Source organism: Lepisma saccharinum, chromosome 28, assembly GCF_977018435.1.
Source record: "Lepisma saccharinum chromosome 28, izLepSacc3.1, whole genome shotgun sequence".
Taxonomy (NCBI): domain Eukaryota; kingdom Metazoa; phylum Arthropoda; class Insecta; order Zygentoma; family Lepismatidae; genus Lepisma; species Lepisma saccharinum.
In genome coordinates, this window is record NC_139256.1 from 29403344 (window position 1) to 29421654 (window position 18311).

The following is an 18311-nucleotide window of genomic DNA, read 5'->3' on the forward strand; positions in this document are numbered from 1 at the left end:
ACAGTGTGTCTACTTCATTACTATTTATATACTTACCAACCATGGAACATTTTCTTTTCTTCCATTTCTGCCAGTTTAATTTAAAACATTATTTGTCATTTGAGTGAATGTGGAGACTATGAGCAAGAGCTATTTACTAATTAATTTTTTTCACTTAAATCAAGTAGTCAAATTCTTAAGTTTCCTAACAAAACAATGTTAGTATTATCTTAGTCAACTATTGCCATCCATTTCCATAAAATCATTAATTTTGGTATAGAAGCTACAAATGGACTAATGGACTGACATGAAATTTTAATTGTTAAAGTACTCATACAAAATATATTACTAATAAAAAAATATACTACTGATCTGCAGTAAGTTACAAAAGTTCCACAAAGAACCTGGATGGCTCATTCACCTCCTTAATTAATGTATTTAACCAAGTGCCTGCGGCAGGTTTAGCTTCAGCAAAGGAAAATGTGTATTTACAAATTTACCTGACATATTACAGCTTTATATACATAAAAAGCAATAACAGGGAGTGTATCAAAATGACAAATTGAAAATTCTTGAAAATTCTTATTCACAGATATTTTTAGTTTTTCTTTACCTTTATTTATTTGACCTCTATTTAGGTAAATTTTGAAATTAGCAATTATATAATCATAATCTTATGTGACGGCTCATCCCTATATATTTGTGATTGTCCCTTCATCAATTTATAATTGATTTAAGTTTTATTAATTTCATTTTCACAAACTGGAATACTGTAATGAATAGATCTGTGCTTAACTACATGTAGTAGCATTTCCACTTTCAGGCTTTTGAGTAATCTCAACAATAACATAACAAAAAGTAACATATGGAGAGGTTACATGACAACATTGCCTTTCTCTGGGAAAATAAAAAAGCAGACATCGCACTGTCAAATTCATGGTGGATCACCAACATTCTGAAGACTGCATTATGATAAATAACTGTTCCCATTGAGAAATTGTTACACACTATTTTGATTCGTATTTTTGACAATTTCTCATGATTAACTATAAAAAACAAAATTATAATTTACTTTATAACATACCTTATACTATTTCTTGTAAATAATTCTTGAAGTTTTCCTGGCGGTGAATGCTGAAGAGGTTTTCTCAGGCAATCGGCCAAATGATTTCCAGATAGGGTTCCGAGCTTTCGAGAGCTAACGTCACTCTCATATTCAGGGATTGAAGTGCAGAGATATATCAGGGTGAAGTTATATGTATTTGGTGTGGAAGGGGTCCACTGTAGGTGACGTTTCTCCAACGTCCATGTTTCCAGTCGACATTCGCTAACCAGGCTGGGTCCAGTTCGAGTCCCGTGTCTCTGTTGAGGTTTTCCTTTTTCCCCATGAATCTGGGAGCACGGATGTCTGAGAAACACCACCTGATTGGCCCACAACCTACACCGGACCCTTCCCACACCAAATACATATAACTTCACCTTGACATATCTCTGCACTTCAATCCCTGAAGATGGAGAGTGACAGTAGCTCTCAAAAGCTCAGAAGGCTATCCGGAAATCACCTGGCTGATTCCCTGAGAAAACCTCTTCAGTATTTCTCCTAAATTAATATCTTACCCTTATACCATACCTTGCACCAATTTTCACAGATAAAAAATAGTAGCTGTTGAAAAAACGTTTTAGAACAGTAGAAAAATTACATAATTAATATTTGACGTGCCTCCCCATACCCCATTCCAAAAGTTCACCACATACATCATACTTGTATAAGTTGGAACATGACACTATCCATGGATAACAGAGCTAACCTACAATCATCAATTATGCAAAACATGTAAATACAAGTACACATTTAAAAGCTGGGATAAGCTCAAGGGTAAGATATACAAGCAAGCAAGCATCACAGGTTTATATATTTCAGGCAATACCTCTATACCTTCTTGAATTTTTACAACACTTATTATTATATGTTAAAACACATGTAGAGCATGATTTATTAACTCTCCTTGTTCAATAGCAAACAAGGATATGCCTAGGGCTGAGCAGATATTAATATGTAGTAGGGTCTGGTATAAAAGAATACTTGTTTGAACTTGATAAACAATAACAGAGACAATGACTGAGTGAAATTAAAACTGTGCTTCAGCACTAAGGCTATTTGCACCCACTATACAGATCCTTACCATAGCTTAAATCAAACTGTGTCGGAGTAATGAAATCTTCTTACCCACGTTGAAAACTGAGGCTGCAAAGGGGCACTCAGCACATAGGACAACACACAACCCTACAGAGGATTATACTGGCCCTAGGGCCAAGTACCAGTCTCATTGGTCTGCAAAACAGGGTGTACTATGTGGAAGTTAGATTGACATTTGGACTAGAAACAATATGCCAGTTTAAGTGTGTGACTATATTGAATGCTGAAATGTCTGTTGGCAACACTGGAAGGGGAAAATAAACTGCAGTTTTTTCAGTTTAAGAATTAGGGATAGGACAGATTAATCAGCACTCTACCGGTATCGGCTGATATAGGCATATCAGTATATCTGTAAAATTACAGATTATTTTACAAATCTGATATATCTATAATTATCTTATAATTTAGTTCAAAATTCTGCCATTTGTTAATTTTTTATGGATAATCTCCATGCCCTACTTTTTAAAAAAGAAAATGTCTAAACATGAAACTTGTTTTGCACTGCAGTCACCTCGGTAGAATATCGGTTATCGGAATAGGTAAATTTTATATCTGTATCGGCCAAAATTTTATAAATCGGTCCATCCCTACTAAAAATACTTCAGCCTGAAATCTCTGGTATATTGCAAAATATTGAATCAAAATACAGATAGCTAATTCTTTCATACAACCGATACATTTCCTTCAAATAATACTATCTCCAATGCCCAGTAAGAGTAACAATATTGTATCTGCTCAACTCTGCATTTAACTCCTTAAAAATAACATACACTTAATACATGGATAAAGGTTACACGAAGTAGCTGAGATGCAGGTTATTCAAATCTGGAAAAGAACATTTATGTTACATAGCACTATGTCATGCAAAAGGAGAGAAGTACGCAATTATGCATCTTAATACCATTGCAACAATCGAAATAACACTTTTTCATTGTTATATAAAGGAAATAGTGGAATTTCATTTGCTGTTTTACAAAACACCCAAGCCACAAGCAAATATAAGTTGCATGGTATTTCTTTCATAGCTTCCACAACCAAACAGCTGGATTGAAGGAAGTGCGGCAAGAGTGTGAGGTACTAAAATTAATTAAAGCCGACCTAAGCAATAAGGATAATTGTTAGCAATGGCAAAATTATTACTACCTTGAACGATGGACTAGGAGGAGAACTCCTGTTCGTAAGCTGAATTAACAGAAAAATTGAAATAAATAAAAACTCACACACAAAAACAAACGAGTCTTATTTGCTGCATCAAGTTATTGCATGATGTCTGCATACCCCGACCTTTTATAAAGCATACATTCATCCTTTGATCAAACACTTTACATAAAAATCTAATATTACAATGTACCACCTTCAGAAAGTTTATAAACTCACCTTGGTATGCAGACAACCTGCAATGTGTTAAACACACAGCATACACATAAAAAAATGTTAAAATTTCTGTATAAAAATATTAGAATGGTACAAAGGAGTACTATATGTTACAAATATATATCCATGTGCAATTCCAATTATAAAGTGAAAAATTATGTGAAAATTTCAGCCTAGCCGAGCCCATCTCAGACTACCAAAGCCAGTAGTGGAAGTGCCCGGGTTCTGCAACAGAAAATGAGGCTCGCCTTAATGGATTTCTCTTGTAAGGCATGAGCCTCATTTTTTCGCAGTGTTGCCAACACCTTACTCGAAAAAATCACCAAGGTTTTTTTTTTTTGGGGTCTAACGTAACCTAAAGCAAGGAGCTGGCAATCTTGCTTGAGGTTTTTTAATGGTTTGCTCTTGTAAGGCATAAGCCTTATTTTCTCGCAGTGTTGCCAACACCTTACTCGAAAAAAAATCACCAAGGTTTTTTTTGGGTCTAACCACCTAAAGCAAGGAGCTGGCAACGTTGCTTGAGGCTTGGTTTACAGGGGCATAAAGCAAGGTTGGCAACCTGGTGGTTTTGCCATAGCTTTTTACAAAAAAAGAGAGAGGAGAGAAAGAGAGGGAAGAGATAAACAACCGACAGCTGCCAACACCCACCCTAACCTAACCTAACCCACCCTAACCTAACCCACCCTAACCTAACCTAACCTAACCTAACCCACCCTAACCTAACCTAAAGCAAGGAGCTGGCAACTTTGCTTGAGGCTTGGCTTACAGTACATAAAGCAATTTTTGCCAACCTACATATACTAAACAAGGAGAGTTGGTACTGCCGTAAAAGAGAGAGATGGGTGGATGGCAACACAAGCGCGCGCACGTGCGTGCGTGTGTGCGTGTGTGTGTATAATATGTAGCATTATTAACTAGAGTGTGTTGGCAAACCACCTGCAACTAAAAAATAGAGATGCCAACGTTGCTGTAAGATGAAGAGAGAGAGAGACCTACGGCCGGCAACAGTAATAAGCGAATGCGCCATATCGTAATTTTCCAACTTCGTATATCGTGATTTTTGTAAACCTCTCTCGGGGGAACGATGTGCCACACACACACACACGCACGCGCGCGCGCGCTTGTATTGTGATGCATTACATACATGTGGAAAAAAAAAATTTTGCTTCTTATTATTAAAAAAAAAACTTTGACCGTATTCTTAAATAACTAACAAGAACAATGAATCTTTTTGGCTTCCGCAAACAGATCAACATGGAGACTGCACCGCCAAATTTCAATAACCTCTTACCTTCCGTGTTATCTAAACTCAATGGTTTACTGATCGTTCACCTCAACAGCATTTGGACGAAACTGAATGACGATGTGGGCAAGATGTTTTATGTTTTTAATAACAATTTACATTTCTACGAAATTCCGATCGACGGGAAACTTCAAATCACCGTGAATCCGGAAAACGCAGGAGAAATCAAAATTTCTACCGGCAAGAACATTTTTCGAATTAAGCACGACAAGATGCTTTCTAACATTACGTACGATGTGTCTGCAGGAGATTATCTTTACATGGAACTCCTCGGAGATTACGACAAACTTATTCCTCTCTTCGTAGAATTACGAATCGTCTATCCTATTATAAATAACCGTTAACCAAAAATGCCTAACGACATTTTCGGCAACACCAAGCGTGTGGACCACGCAGAAGAGATTCTCATGTTGGACGTTCGAGTTAAGAAGTTGAGGACCGATTTGATCGCTTTGCAGGAGACCTTAAACAAAAGTTTAGAGTCGGAAATTGCCACGCTCCAAACGCAATGTCTCGACCCCATTCTGAAAATCGATTCCGAACTGAAGACGCTGATAAAAAATTATGTCGACGTACCTTCTTACGACAGCGTTCAAAATATACAGTTGAGCGTGGATTCGCTTCAAAATGATTTGGCCAAATTACAGCAATTTCAATCGAAAAATGAAGATTTGGAAAAATTGAAACTCGAAATCGAAGAACGAACTTCCGCAATAGAAAAGAATTTCTCTGAACTTCAAACCGTCGTGAACGATATAGACGCAGAACGCTTGCATGTCGTTGTTTCCAAATTACAAGAAGAATTCACCGGCACGTTGGAAGAAATTAAATCCAAGTTGCAGACTTTGGAAGATACCATGACGAACCTACCATCGTCGGACGAACTGCAGGTCATCGGTAAAAGCGTCGCGAACATAAAAATTCAATTGGAGGCGTATCGAGATTTCGAACACATTCAAACCACCATCGCTACGCTTCAGGCGTCTCTGGAATTGATCAACGAAGAAATTAAAAATATTCACGCTGAAGCGAGAGCGTTGACGAGCATTCAAGACACGTTGAGCACGGTTCAGCAGAAGATCGAATATTTAGAAAATTTGAACGTCGAAACGAATCTCGCTCATTTTCATCACGTACTCGACAACATACAGGGTGACTTGGAATCGTTACGGACGAGCGTGCCTTCGAGCGAAGATTTGGAAAAATTGAAAACGGCGGTGACGGCACTATCCGATTCGAGCGACATCAAAAATTCGTTGAGCGAACTCGAGAGTAGGGTGGCCAATCTCCCCACCTCCAAAGAATTGCATGCTTTGAAAAGAAACATATCTCGAATGCTGAAACGACTAGAAACGGAAACGGCGAACGTGGAACAGATTCGAGACGAAATTAGTTCGCTGGTGTCGACGCTGCCCACTTCGCAGAGCGTCACCGACCTTCACACGCAGTTTACAGAGATGCGAAGCATCGTGAACGATCTTACCGAGAAGAGCTCGAAATTGAATCAAGTCGAGAACCTTCAGAACATCGTCGTCAACGTCAGAGATCAAGTTGGAGTGCTGGAATCCACGCAGGAATCGACGCTGGCCTCTTTCGGTGTCAAGTTGCAAGAACTCAACGAAAACTACAAGCAGTTGAACGTGGAAGTGAAAATCAAACCGTCGTTTTCTACCGTAACGGATACCATAATCGAGCATTTGCTACCCATCGAAAATAAACTCGGACAAGTTCACAGTAATCTCGTCACCTTCGACACTAAATTCGCCAAATTGTTCACCTTGCAAGCCATCGAAATCAACAGCGTTCCCAATCAACAGAGAATCTCCACGTTCGTCGAAGGTAACAAACTGTACATGTTGCATCCTTATCATCCGTACTACAAGTTTCTCCTCGATGGCACGATTCAGATAAACGAATTTTCGTACTGGTCTCACGGCAGAAAAGCTAGCGTTCCCACCATGACCTTAATATCGAATCGTGGTGTCCAGAAAGCGGGAAACATTCCTCTGGCACGTTGGAACGAAACGCGCAACATATATGAAATACACGAAGACGAAGATCTCACTGTTTTCGACGTGAGTGCCGGCGATAAGCTGATCATTCAAAACACGAGCGAGGTGCCACCCTCTTTGAATCCCATCACGCTGGTGCTTCTCTTCAAACGTAATCTCTAAACAAAAAAATGTCTAGGCAAGCCATCGTCGAAGAATTGCATAAACCTGCACGCCGCAACTACGAACGTTTGGCTGTGGTAACCAAGGGCATCGACGACCTCTGGCAAAGCGACCTCGTGGAGATGAGCAGCGGCAATTTGAAAAACGTACATAAATGGAACAAAGGTAACAAGTACCTCCTCACCGTCATAGACACGTTTTCGAAATTTGCATGGGCTCTACCTTTGAAGGCGAAAACGGGATCGTGCGTCACGGAAGCATTCAAATTAATTTTTCGCGAAAGCGGCAGACGACCTCGGTTTCTGCAAACGGACAACGGTAAAGAATTTTACAACGCCGTATTCCAAAAGTTTATTCAAAAACATGGCATTCGACATTATTCGACCTTCAGTCACATCAAAGCCAGCATCGTGGAAAGATTCAATCGAACCTTGAAAACACACATGTGGAAACGATTCACGCTTCGGGGAAATTACAAATGGGTCGACATCCTGCCGGAACTCGTCGACACCTATAATGATACGGTACACAGAACGATAGGCATGAAGCCAGCTGATGTTACGAAATCTGACGAGCAGCGTTTAATTTCTACAGTTTACTGTCCAAAGTACACACCCACGACAAAAAAAGCTAAATACAAAATTGGAGACCGGGTGAGGATCAGCAAATTCAAACGCACCTTCGAGAAGGGATTCACAAAAAATTGGAGCACGGAACTCTTTACGGTGGTTCGAGTTTTACCCGGAAACCGACACACGTATATAATAAAAGATAGTAGCGGCGAGATTTTGAAAGGAAGATTTTACGAAGAGGAACTCTCTAAAACGAAACACCCCGACACGTACCTCATCGAGAAAGTATTGCGTAGGAAAGGTGACAAACTGTTTGTCAAATGGCTGGGACTTCCGGAAAAGAGTTGGATCGACGCGAACGAAGTGATCTTGTGAGTACGTGGAACGTGGTGAAGCGTCTACCGGATCCGGAAAGTCAAACGAAGAAAAAGAACGGCGAGTTGCTTCCCGACAGCATCCGCTGTCTGATCGTAGGTCCTTCGGGGTGTGGGAAAACGACACTGCTCGTGGACAATTTTCTCCTCGCACCGAATTGGTTAGATTGGAAGAACAGGCACCTGTACGTGTTCTCGAAAAGTTTGGAGCAATCCAAATACTGATGAAACTGTACGATGGTCTGGACATTGCAACGTTCGCCTCGGAAATAAAACCACTCGACGATTGTCGTGAAAATTCAGTTGTGTTCGACGACGCCATCCTGGAAAATCAAAATGAAATTCGCAACTTTTTCACGCAAGGTCGTCACAAAGGAATGGATTGCTTCTACCTAGCTCAAACGTTTTCCAAAATTCCAAAACAGTTAGTACGCGACAACGCTAATTTCATATGTTTGTTTCGTCAAGATCACACCAACCTCAAGCACGCGTACGATGACTACGTAGGCGGAGACATGAACTACAATCAATTTTCGGAACGCTGCTGCTCTACTTGCTGGAACGGTGACGATTTCGGATTCGCGACGATCGACATGACGAGGAAACCCAACGACGGAAAATACAGAAACAAAATCAACGACTTTCTAAACGTTGCAACGTTGTGAGAAACGACGTATATAAATAACGTCATGACGAAACGAAAAATCGAGGACGAAAATCTCAAGTTGCGAAAATACCTCGCGAAACGCTTCAAAGGTTGGAAATCCGAGAATCGCGGATTCTACGAAGAGAAGAAACGTCAGGATCAACCCGTGATCGATGCCATCAGCGGTCTAGGTAAAGAAATTAAAAGTGTCACGGAACAAAATAAAAATTTGATCAACGAACTCGTACCGCTCGCAGCTAAAAGTTACGCCGTACCCACGCCCATTTCGAGCATTCCTTCGACGCCGTTCGAACTGAAGGATGCACCGGCACGACGCCAAGCTATAGGTAGCACGTCGTCGTCTTCGGATAAAATCGAGTTGGGACCTTTGGCGCGAGACTACCTGAGTACGGGGAAATTCGACAAGGATGAAGTGTTCGGATTGTATCCCAGCATGGAAACCAACGAAGGCGGTGGTGTGGTGTGGAAGATTGGGAAATCGAAGGTGACCTTCGAAGGCAACGACATTAAAGTCAATTTAGGCGACAAGGATAGTTGGACCAGGTATCCGGGTACGGTGGGACTGTGGGAACTCGTTGCCAAAAAGCAGCCGAAAGATTACACCGACGAAGATTACCAGAGTTACAAGGAAATTCTGATCATGACGGATGCCTTGTACCAGAACAACGACGCCTCGCAGAATAGGGTGAAATCGAGCAGCGGCGAGAAGTACAGGAATCTCATCAAACCGATTTGGAACCAGGTGAAAACAGGCAGCGGCGTCAAACGCTACAACACGCTACCCAAAGAATTTGTTTGGGTGGACGACGTTAGGAAACTCGTGGACCGATTGTTGGTGATAGCCGGCGAAGAGAATGCAGGCAACCGTAATTTCTACAACGAGAAGGTTGGCATCGTGGACATGATCAGCACGAAACTTTCCAACTTCATCGTGAACGACGACAAGGGCATAGGTTACCTGATCAAAATCATCAACACGCTGCCTCCGAAATTTTGGAACGTGGCCGAAGGAAAGGGGCTCGTGAACGACATCATCAACAAGTTACCTTTCGAGATGCATCTACCTGGCTACCAGTACTGCGGACCGGGTACCAAACTCGAGAAAAGATTGGAGAGAGGAGACAAGGGTGTGAATCCGTTGGACGCCGCATGCAAAGATCACGACATCGCCTACAACACCACGCAGACGGATCTGGACGCACGTCACGAAGCAGACAGAAAATTGGAGCATGCAGCTTTCGAAAGGTTCGTGAGCAGAGACGCATCGTTGGGTGAACGGGTCGCCGCACTGGGTACCACCATCGCCATGAACACGAAACAAAAATTGGGGTGGGGTATATAAATAACATCCAGTAAAAAAAAAAACTTGATATATAAATAACACACATCATAAAAAAATAATTTTTGGTATATATAAATAACACACATAGTGAAAAACAATTAAATTTCTCTCTAACACTCTGAAATTTTTTTGATATGACGACTGAAAAAATGAGCGATCTCCAAGCATTAAAACAAATGCTAAATTTGTCAGTCGAGTATGTAAAAATTCAGGAATTGGAAGTCGACAAACCTTACACGATAACTTCCGGTTCAATCGTTTCTACCCAGTATGGTCCCAAGGTACGCTTGTTGCTCAACGCACAATACAGTCTATTTTTACCAGATCGATACGCTAACATGTTATCCGACGAGAAGCTATCTATTTTAATCGAGAACAAAACTCGAATCGTGTACAAGGGGACAAAGGAACTTCTTGGCAAGAAAACAAAGCACGTAATAGAATTTGTGTAACGACTGCGAGGCCGTAAAAAAAATCTCGGAACATTTATATATAAATAACATACCGTAAAAAAACTACACGAGAAAAAATCTCAGAATATATATATAAATAACATACCGTGAAAATAACACATAGAGCATCAACATGAAGCCCAAGGGTGTCGTGTACCAGATACCATACTCCAATCTTAAAAATCTAGGTGTCCTCGATGGGTTACTCACCAAGAAACAACGCGAGAAGAAACGTTCTTGCTTGAGCAAAGGACACGGAATGAAATTACTTCTCAGCACACCTCAATTGAGACGCTTGCAGCGTTCGCGGAAACAGCAAAAGGTCGGAGGTTTCATATTCAGCATCCCGGCCATCCTGGCAGCATTGGGGGCCGTTGGAAGTTTAGCCGGCGGTAGCGCCGCCATCGCGAAAACCGTCATCGACTCGAAGAAGAACAAGGCGGAATTGGAAGAACAGAAACGTCACAACCTGGCCATGGAGAAAAAAGGAGGCAAGGGCGTGATGAAAAAGTTTAAAAAAAAAGAAACAACGGCACTCACCAACCGAGACATTGAATCTCTGATCGAACCGTTACAAATCAAACACTTCAGAGGAGTTTTCATGTCCGACTCGTTACCTTCAAGCGTTAAAAGAAGAGAATGCGGAGTAGTCAACTTGGACGGTCAAGAAAATCCAGGCACGCATTGGATATGTTACCACAAAAATGATGATAAAGCATTCGTTTTCGATTCTTTCGGAGGTGTTCCACCTACAAATTTAATTCATTATCTGAAGACGAACAAAACCTCTATATACTACAACGACGAACGCATTCAAAATTTCGGAGACGTGAACTGCGGTCATCTCTGCCTCTCCGTGCTCGCGTTTCTCTCTAAAATAAATAACCCTACGATCGAGGATTTCCAGAAAGCACTGTGGAACCTGAAACAGCATCACTAGGATGGGCGTGTTCCATCTCACGAGCGAATCTTCAATCTTGAAACTCACGCTGCACGACGACATCGTCTATCCTAAATCCGTGGCTCTGCGTGCATTCTACAGCATGTACCTCATACCTAATGTTACGCAGCACAACAACAAAATTAGCGTCGGAAGCGAACACATCGTCGTCACGCCAGGACAATACAATCTTTCCACTTTGCAAGCTCAGTTACCCAAAGGCACATACCTTTCTCAAAATTCGGTCACGCACAGAGTGGAAATCCTATCCGCGACGGAGACCGTGGACCTGGGCACCATGGGAGAACTTTTAGGTTTCGAGAATGACACAAAACTCGAAGCTGGCATCAAGCACACGGCAACCAACATTCCTAAATTCTTAGCCATAGAGACTCTGAACGTACACTGTAACGTGGCCGAAGGTATGATCACGAAATCTTCGGACGGATTATTAGGAAGTCACAAGCAGACGGGAATCATAGCCACTTTCAAACCAAGTTCCGAGTTCATGGAACCGATCATCTACACACCCTCTTCGCCGATCTATTTTCCAGTATGTCGCAACCGCATAGACGACATAGAGTTGGTGGTGACGAACGAGAAAGGAGACGTGGTGGATTTCGCAGGTGCCACTACGACGGCCATCGTGGAGATCAACGTATAATAAATAACACACATAGTGAAATGGAGCAAATCGAAAGTTACGAATTGCAATCTTTCCCTCCCAACCGTCGCACGTTCGCCAATCTCAACGAAGCGAACAGGGAGATCGAATACGACGTGGACGTAGGGGATGGGTTCGTTCATCCTCACAGAGCGGACCTCTACCTTCAATTCGACGTGGTGAAGAAGGAAAGCGGAGACGCGTTTCCCGCAGCAGCAAACTTGATACTCGTGGACAACTTCGTGCCTCACCTGTTCTCGCAGGTGGAGGTGAGGAAACACAACACCGTCATCGACAGAATAGATTATCCAGGCATCACGTCGACGGCAGTGGGAACGTTGAAATTATCCAAAACGGACGCAACGTACTATCAGGCCGGGGGATTCGAAGCCGGGACCAAAATATCGACGACAAGTCACACGGTGCTCTTTCCCATGCGTCTGCTGCCTGGTTTCTTCTCGGACTACAAGGAGATCATGTGGAAGGGAGGACTGCGCGTCACGTTTCGAAGAGCGGCCAACGACAACGACGCACTGATGCGATACGCTACTTTGGGTCCGGACGGCACCACGCCGCTGCCCAACACTTTACCCGAAGCAGCCAAGTGCGTCATCCGGAGCATGGAATTGAGAATGCCGGTGGTGGAATACGAAACGAACTACGCCCTCAAGTACAAAGCGGAGATCTTGAAAAGTCCGCAGGTGCCGATTCACTTTCACGGTTACCAGTGCGTGCAGAAGATGGCGTCGAGAAGTCACATGGAATTCGACGTGACGACGCAGTTCAACAACATACAGTTCGACATGCCAGATTTCGTCGTGGTGCTCTTTCAGACCGGACGCGATAACGATCAGGAAAAAGATTCCAGCAAATTCGACGACTGCAAGATCAAGAACGTTTATCTCAAAAATGGACGTAACGAAGTGTTCCCGCGCGAGAATTACAACCTCGACATGACCAAAAACGATTACCTCAAACTTTACGAAGCTTACACGGCTTACAAACGCGTGACCGAGGGAAGCGTGGACGTGTACTACGCGCCCAGCGAATTCAAAACACGCAGGCCGATGTTCGTCATCAACACATCTAAGAGAAAGCAGGTGGTGGTCAACGATCGAACCAACATCAAGATCGTGTGCGAGTTCCACGACGCGCTGCCTGCCGATACTCTGTGCAGCGTCATCCTGATTGCAGAGAAGTTTTTTGTGTATGATGTCAAAAATGAAAGAGTGACCGAACAGTTTTAAGTAAAAAAAAATCACATAATTCTCAAAAAATTATACTGACCGCAGGTTCAAATATTAGATTAACCTGCAACGCAATGTTTAGGATGTACTGCGAGGAACACCTTCTTACATTTGTGAGAATAATCTGGAATAAAAAAATAATAATAAAAAAAAAATTAATTTTAATGCATTTATAATAAATCACACTTGAACGCACAAAGGAACTTCCCCTTTGGCCCTGCGTGTGCCCCATATTCACCCCGTAGGGCGCGGCAGGGAGTTAGTCCCGCTAAAAATTCCAAACCTCCACCTGTTTTTTTTTTTTTGCATTTGAAGATAAACAAAATATTGTTTATATTTTGGCTATATTAAATTAGAACTTCTGTTACATGAATTGTGTGTTGTTTTTTTTTCATACATATATACATACATGCCATTTACCACATTCTAAGCTAATTTCTAGATGATAGTGCCCCCATGGGAGCGTGTGAATCCCACATTTCAGAACGCAAATCTTGTCGTCGCGTGCGTCCAGGGCAACCTTTCTCACCTGGTTGGTTGTCAACACATGGTCGATGCTCTGGATGCGCTGCTCCACTCCTGCAATTGACGTTTATAAGGGCTTCGCGGTAATGCTTTATCTCGAGTAACTCTCGGACGACCCGCCTGTCCACACCCTTAGCCTTTTTCGTGATGGATCCTTCTGCCCGAATAGCATAGGTTTTGGAGCGAAGACCGGCATCCTCGAGAGGCACATCACCTTTCTTCTCGTCTTTGAGTTTGCCGGGCACCTTCTTGTTGCGAGCCAGGATGCCGTATCGGTTCGGCTGGGGATAGTTTGAGGTGTCGAAAAGGTCAACCAAAGATGGAACCGTGGCCATGTCCTTGTACGCGTCGGCTGTGTGAACCTGATATATTAAACTGTCCGTGTCTATGTAGAGAAGCGAGATGTTGTGGCCGTAGTGTGCACGTAATATGTCGTAGTACGTCTCGAACATGTGTAGCTTGCTCAGATCCAGAACCGCGACTCCAACGTAGATGGGCTTGTTGAGCCTCACCTCACCTCGATTCATGTGAATCAGAGCCAGCTGCTCATTGTAAATGGTGCTTGATTTGAATAACGGGTTTGCTGCGAGCCTGCGACATTGTGCTTTGTTTGATATTAACCTCACATCTACACGATTTCGCACATTCTCCATAGTTTTCCCGAACACCGCATTGTTCATTAACTTGAAGAAATCGCGATCGAAATCAGAAGTGGCGACTGTGCGATGTTCGGTGTTGAGCTCGATGTATGGCCTCATCCATGGAGAATGCTCGAACATCAAAACTCGATGTACCGTGCAGACGGTAACCCCTCGCTTCATCAGCCACCGGAGGTTTTGGTAGTGTAGGACATAACGCTCTTTGGGCACGAAGTCCATGATGAGCTTTGCTTGGTTCGAGCCGGGTGGGCATTTGAATTCCGGGACTGGCGGAAGATCGCAGAACAAATCCTGCACCTTCTCGGAGAACTCGATGTCCACCTTGGCAAAAAATCCACGCTCCGAATCGTGGAAACCTTCAACGTCGAAGTTGGAGGGATCGGCCCACTCGAAGCCTCCAAAAGGGAGTGGCTGCATCATGCAGTATCCGTAGAGGTTGTTGACGTCCGTGTGCATGATGTAGCTGGACGGTTGCGAAGGGTCGTAACCGGTGGCCATGTGGTGATGGTTGGCGCGTGCGTATCGCAGCGGCACCTGGACCATTCCACCCCGCATGGCACGTTCCACGAACAGCATCATGTCCACGTCCGAAAGAAGCTCAAGCCTGATTTTCGTAAGAAGAAGCATGGCCGACCAGGCCAGTCCGGGAAGACTGTAGAAGTATGCAGGGTCCAGCTTGTAGATGGTCTTCGCAGTTGCACGAAACGCCTGGAACACGTCGGCGAGGAGCGTCACATCAAGTTTGAGGTACGCATCGTGGTAGTCCCCGAGATTTTGGCAATCCAGCTCGCGCCACATGGACTGAGCATGGTTATAGTCATCCTCAGATATGTCCGAGCCTCGCAGCTTGCTATAGAAGTTTGCTCGAGGAGGTAGCGACGTCTCCGCGAACTTGGTAGGGTCCGTGACGTATTCGTAGGGGTAGACCCCCTTACGCCTGAAGAGACCGGCGTCCAAGTTCGGAAAATTCGCAGAGGTGATGAGTGTTTGCTCGTCGCTGAGTTTCCCCGCGAGAGCATCGAGGCTGGCCGGGAGGAACCTCAGGGAGTCGAGGAAGCGAAGCTCGACGGTAGAGCGTGATCCCGGGATCGACACTCGTTTGCTCAAGCTAATGTAACGCTCCTCGTTCTGCGCCAGGACGTTGATTCGCATGTCGTCGTACCCCAAGTGAAGCACCAGATGGTGGAAGTCGTACCCCGAGCCATTGTGAAAAAACACAGGGATGAAGCGCGGGTCCCGGGCCATTAGGTTGCAATCGTTGCACCAAGGACCAACATACCTACCGTTAAAGTGATCGTGGTGTTGGACTTTACGGTTGTTGGCAGTGTACTCCTCGACGCAGACAGGGCAAGCGATGGCCTCGTCGTGTCTACGTTGATCGTCGGGGGACAGTGGGAGCATAGACTTGGGGGCCAACAGTACCTTCCCTATCTCGATGGCCTCGACAACCATCCTCTCGAGGAAGTGTTTAACTGCGTCGGAACCGCGATACACGTAGGGCTCGGGGGCGATGTGCTGGTCTCGTCGCACCACAACGTAGGCGAAACTGGATGCCTCGTGGAGTTGGTAAGGGGTGGTGGAGGAAACTTCGGGATCGGGATCGCAAGTGGACAGGGGTTTGAGGAAGGCCTCGAAGTCCGCGATGATGATAGCGGGGTGCTCCACCATGGCACCGTGCATGTGGAAACGCTCCACGGTGCCAGGTTTGGGCAAGACTGCCACCCCAGGCTCGTTGGCATCGCAATAAAGTTTGTGGCGAGCGAGCTTCTCAGCAGCGATGTTGGGACCTCTGATGCGCTGGTAATCCTGCTGTTCTCGATTATCAAATATGGACAAGCACCTGCGACAAACTTCTATGTGGGTTTTGTCTTTGCTCCGTTGGCTCGAAACAAGTCTAGAGAGGGAGCGAATGAGGGTGTAGTGGTGATGGGTCTCGTCCTTGATGAGCAGAAGGTGAATTTCCCGAGCATCAACGTCGTCTACATCGCTCACCCGGATGGGGTACACCACATTTTTGTCGGTGAGGCCGTAAACGTTGATGGCCAACCGAGGGTTGTGTGTACGGGCCTCGAACTTGCGAATGTCCGAAAGCGCCACCGGGTAGTCGATCCCAGCCATAGCATCTTTCAGTTCCGACTCGTAGGGTAGGTAGTGGTTAACTCGATGTGGTTGGTTTTTCCTGCTGACAGGGTGCAACGCTGCAAGCACACACCATACGAAGCACTTGGCGTCACTGTTCTGAATGTTCAGGACGGCCTTCTTTGCCGCGATGGAAGGTGGTAAGGGGACGTAGCTGGAGGCGGAGAGAGGCGTAAACTTGCAAAGTTTGACGCACAGTTCGTGAGGCCCGCCACACAGCGAACCCCCCGAGCCCTCAGCTTCATGTTCTTCTTGTTTAACCACCAGCTCCTCGGCAAACTGGTTGTAGATGACCTCGAGGTTGTCGACATCCGCCAGATGCAGCATCTTCGCTTTGGTGTTGTGGCAGAAGCTGTAAATTTCATCGGACGGCTTCTTGTACTGGCAACGTAGCGATGCGTAGAATTTGGTGGAGTGCGTTGCAAGCGCATCACCGAGGATGGAAATTATCTCTGCTCGCTTCTCCTCTAAAAAGCTACGAACGTCGCATAAGCCCTCCGAAGTGAGGACAAAATCCTCCAACAAACGCTCGAAAGCAGATTGGTTCGCTTTCATCGCAGGCTTGATGCGTTTCGTGGGTGGTGCATTGATGGAGGCTGCTTCTGCCTTCCTCTTGGTGGAGGTCGAAGGCTGAGCCCCAGATGTACTTTCGCTTAGACAAGTAAGCTTATGCTTCTTGGCATACGCAATTGTGAAGCGTATATTGCATCCGGAACACAGTTCGGTGGCAGCCAAATGCTTGCCTGGCACGCAGGTGCGACAATGTCTTGCAAAATTTTTGCTTGATATGTTTGTTTTTTTGCACACAGGGCAACTTTTCATGGAGCGCATTTTTTTGGGGGTATGTTTATTTATATGTGATCTGTTGGTGGTAGAGTGTTTACGAAAAATATCTTACGAGAAAAATTTTGTAAGCTAATTCTAATTAGCGTTAGTTTGGGGGGTTTATTTATATATGGGTGGTGCTTATTTTTGCTACAAGTAAGTGTAAGTGGCAAGTAAGCTGGTGTCGCTTGAAGTTGGCAATAGAAATATTTTTCCCACACTTAGAGCACAGTTTGGTCGCACATATTTGTTTTCCCGGCACACAAGTACGACAGTGTCTTTGAAAATGTTTACTTGACACAGCAGTTTGGTACGTATGGCAATTTTTACAGAACGTATAATGAACAAATTTTTTGGGGGTATGTTATTTAATATCCAATGCTGTGCAATGCAAAATATAATTCTTCACTTTTTTTTTAACTATTCTCTATGACCTTACTTGGGTTTTTTTGTTTTTTTCGCCAAATTATATGCTTCTAGTCTCCTATACAATACAATATACGTACAATATTGTCAACAGTATCATATTTGAGCAGGTCGCTTGTCACCTAAACACTACAGTTTACAGGTTGGTAAAATCTGACATGAAAGCAGATAATACGCTTAAGTCTTATTTATATATAATTTTCACGGGCGTACAATATTGTCAACAGTATCATATTTGAGCAGGTCGCTTGTCACCTAAACACTACAGTTTACAGGTTGGTAAAATCTGACATGAAAGCAGATAATACGCTTAAGTCTTATTTATATATAATTTTCACGGGGCGTACAATATTGTCAACAGTATCATATTTGAGCAGGTCGCTTGTCACCTAAACACTACAGCTCACAGGTTGGTAAAATCTGACATGAAAGCAGATAAAACGCTTAAGTCT

At 43.9% G+C, this 18311-nt stretch overlaps 1 protein-coding gene across 4 annotated transcripts in view; it reads right to left on the minus strand.

The window, feature by feature from the left end:
• Dhc64C (dynein heavy chain, cytoplasmic) overlaps positions 1 to 18311 on the minus strand; it is a 244593-nt gene that overhangs the window by 185198 nt on the left and 41084 nt on the right. For 2 of the 4 annotated variants that reach the window (XM_083114053.1, XM_083114052.1), the window contains exon 13: positions 3320 to 3358. The exons of the other annotated variants lie outside the window; for them this stretch is intronic. In XM_083114053.1, coding sequence (XP_082970179.1) covers positions 3320 to 3358 — 39 coding nt within the window. The remainder of the gene's footprint in view (positions 1 to 3319; positions 3359 to 18311) is intronic. 4 annotated transcript variants of the gene reach the window in all.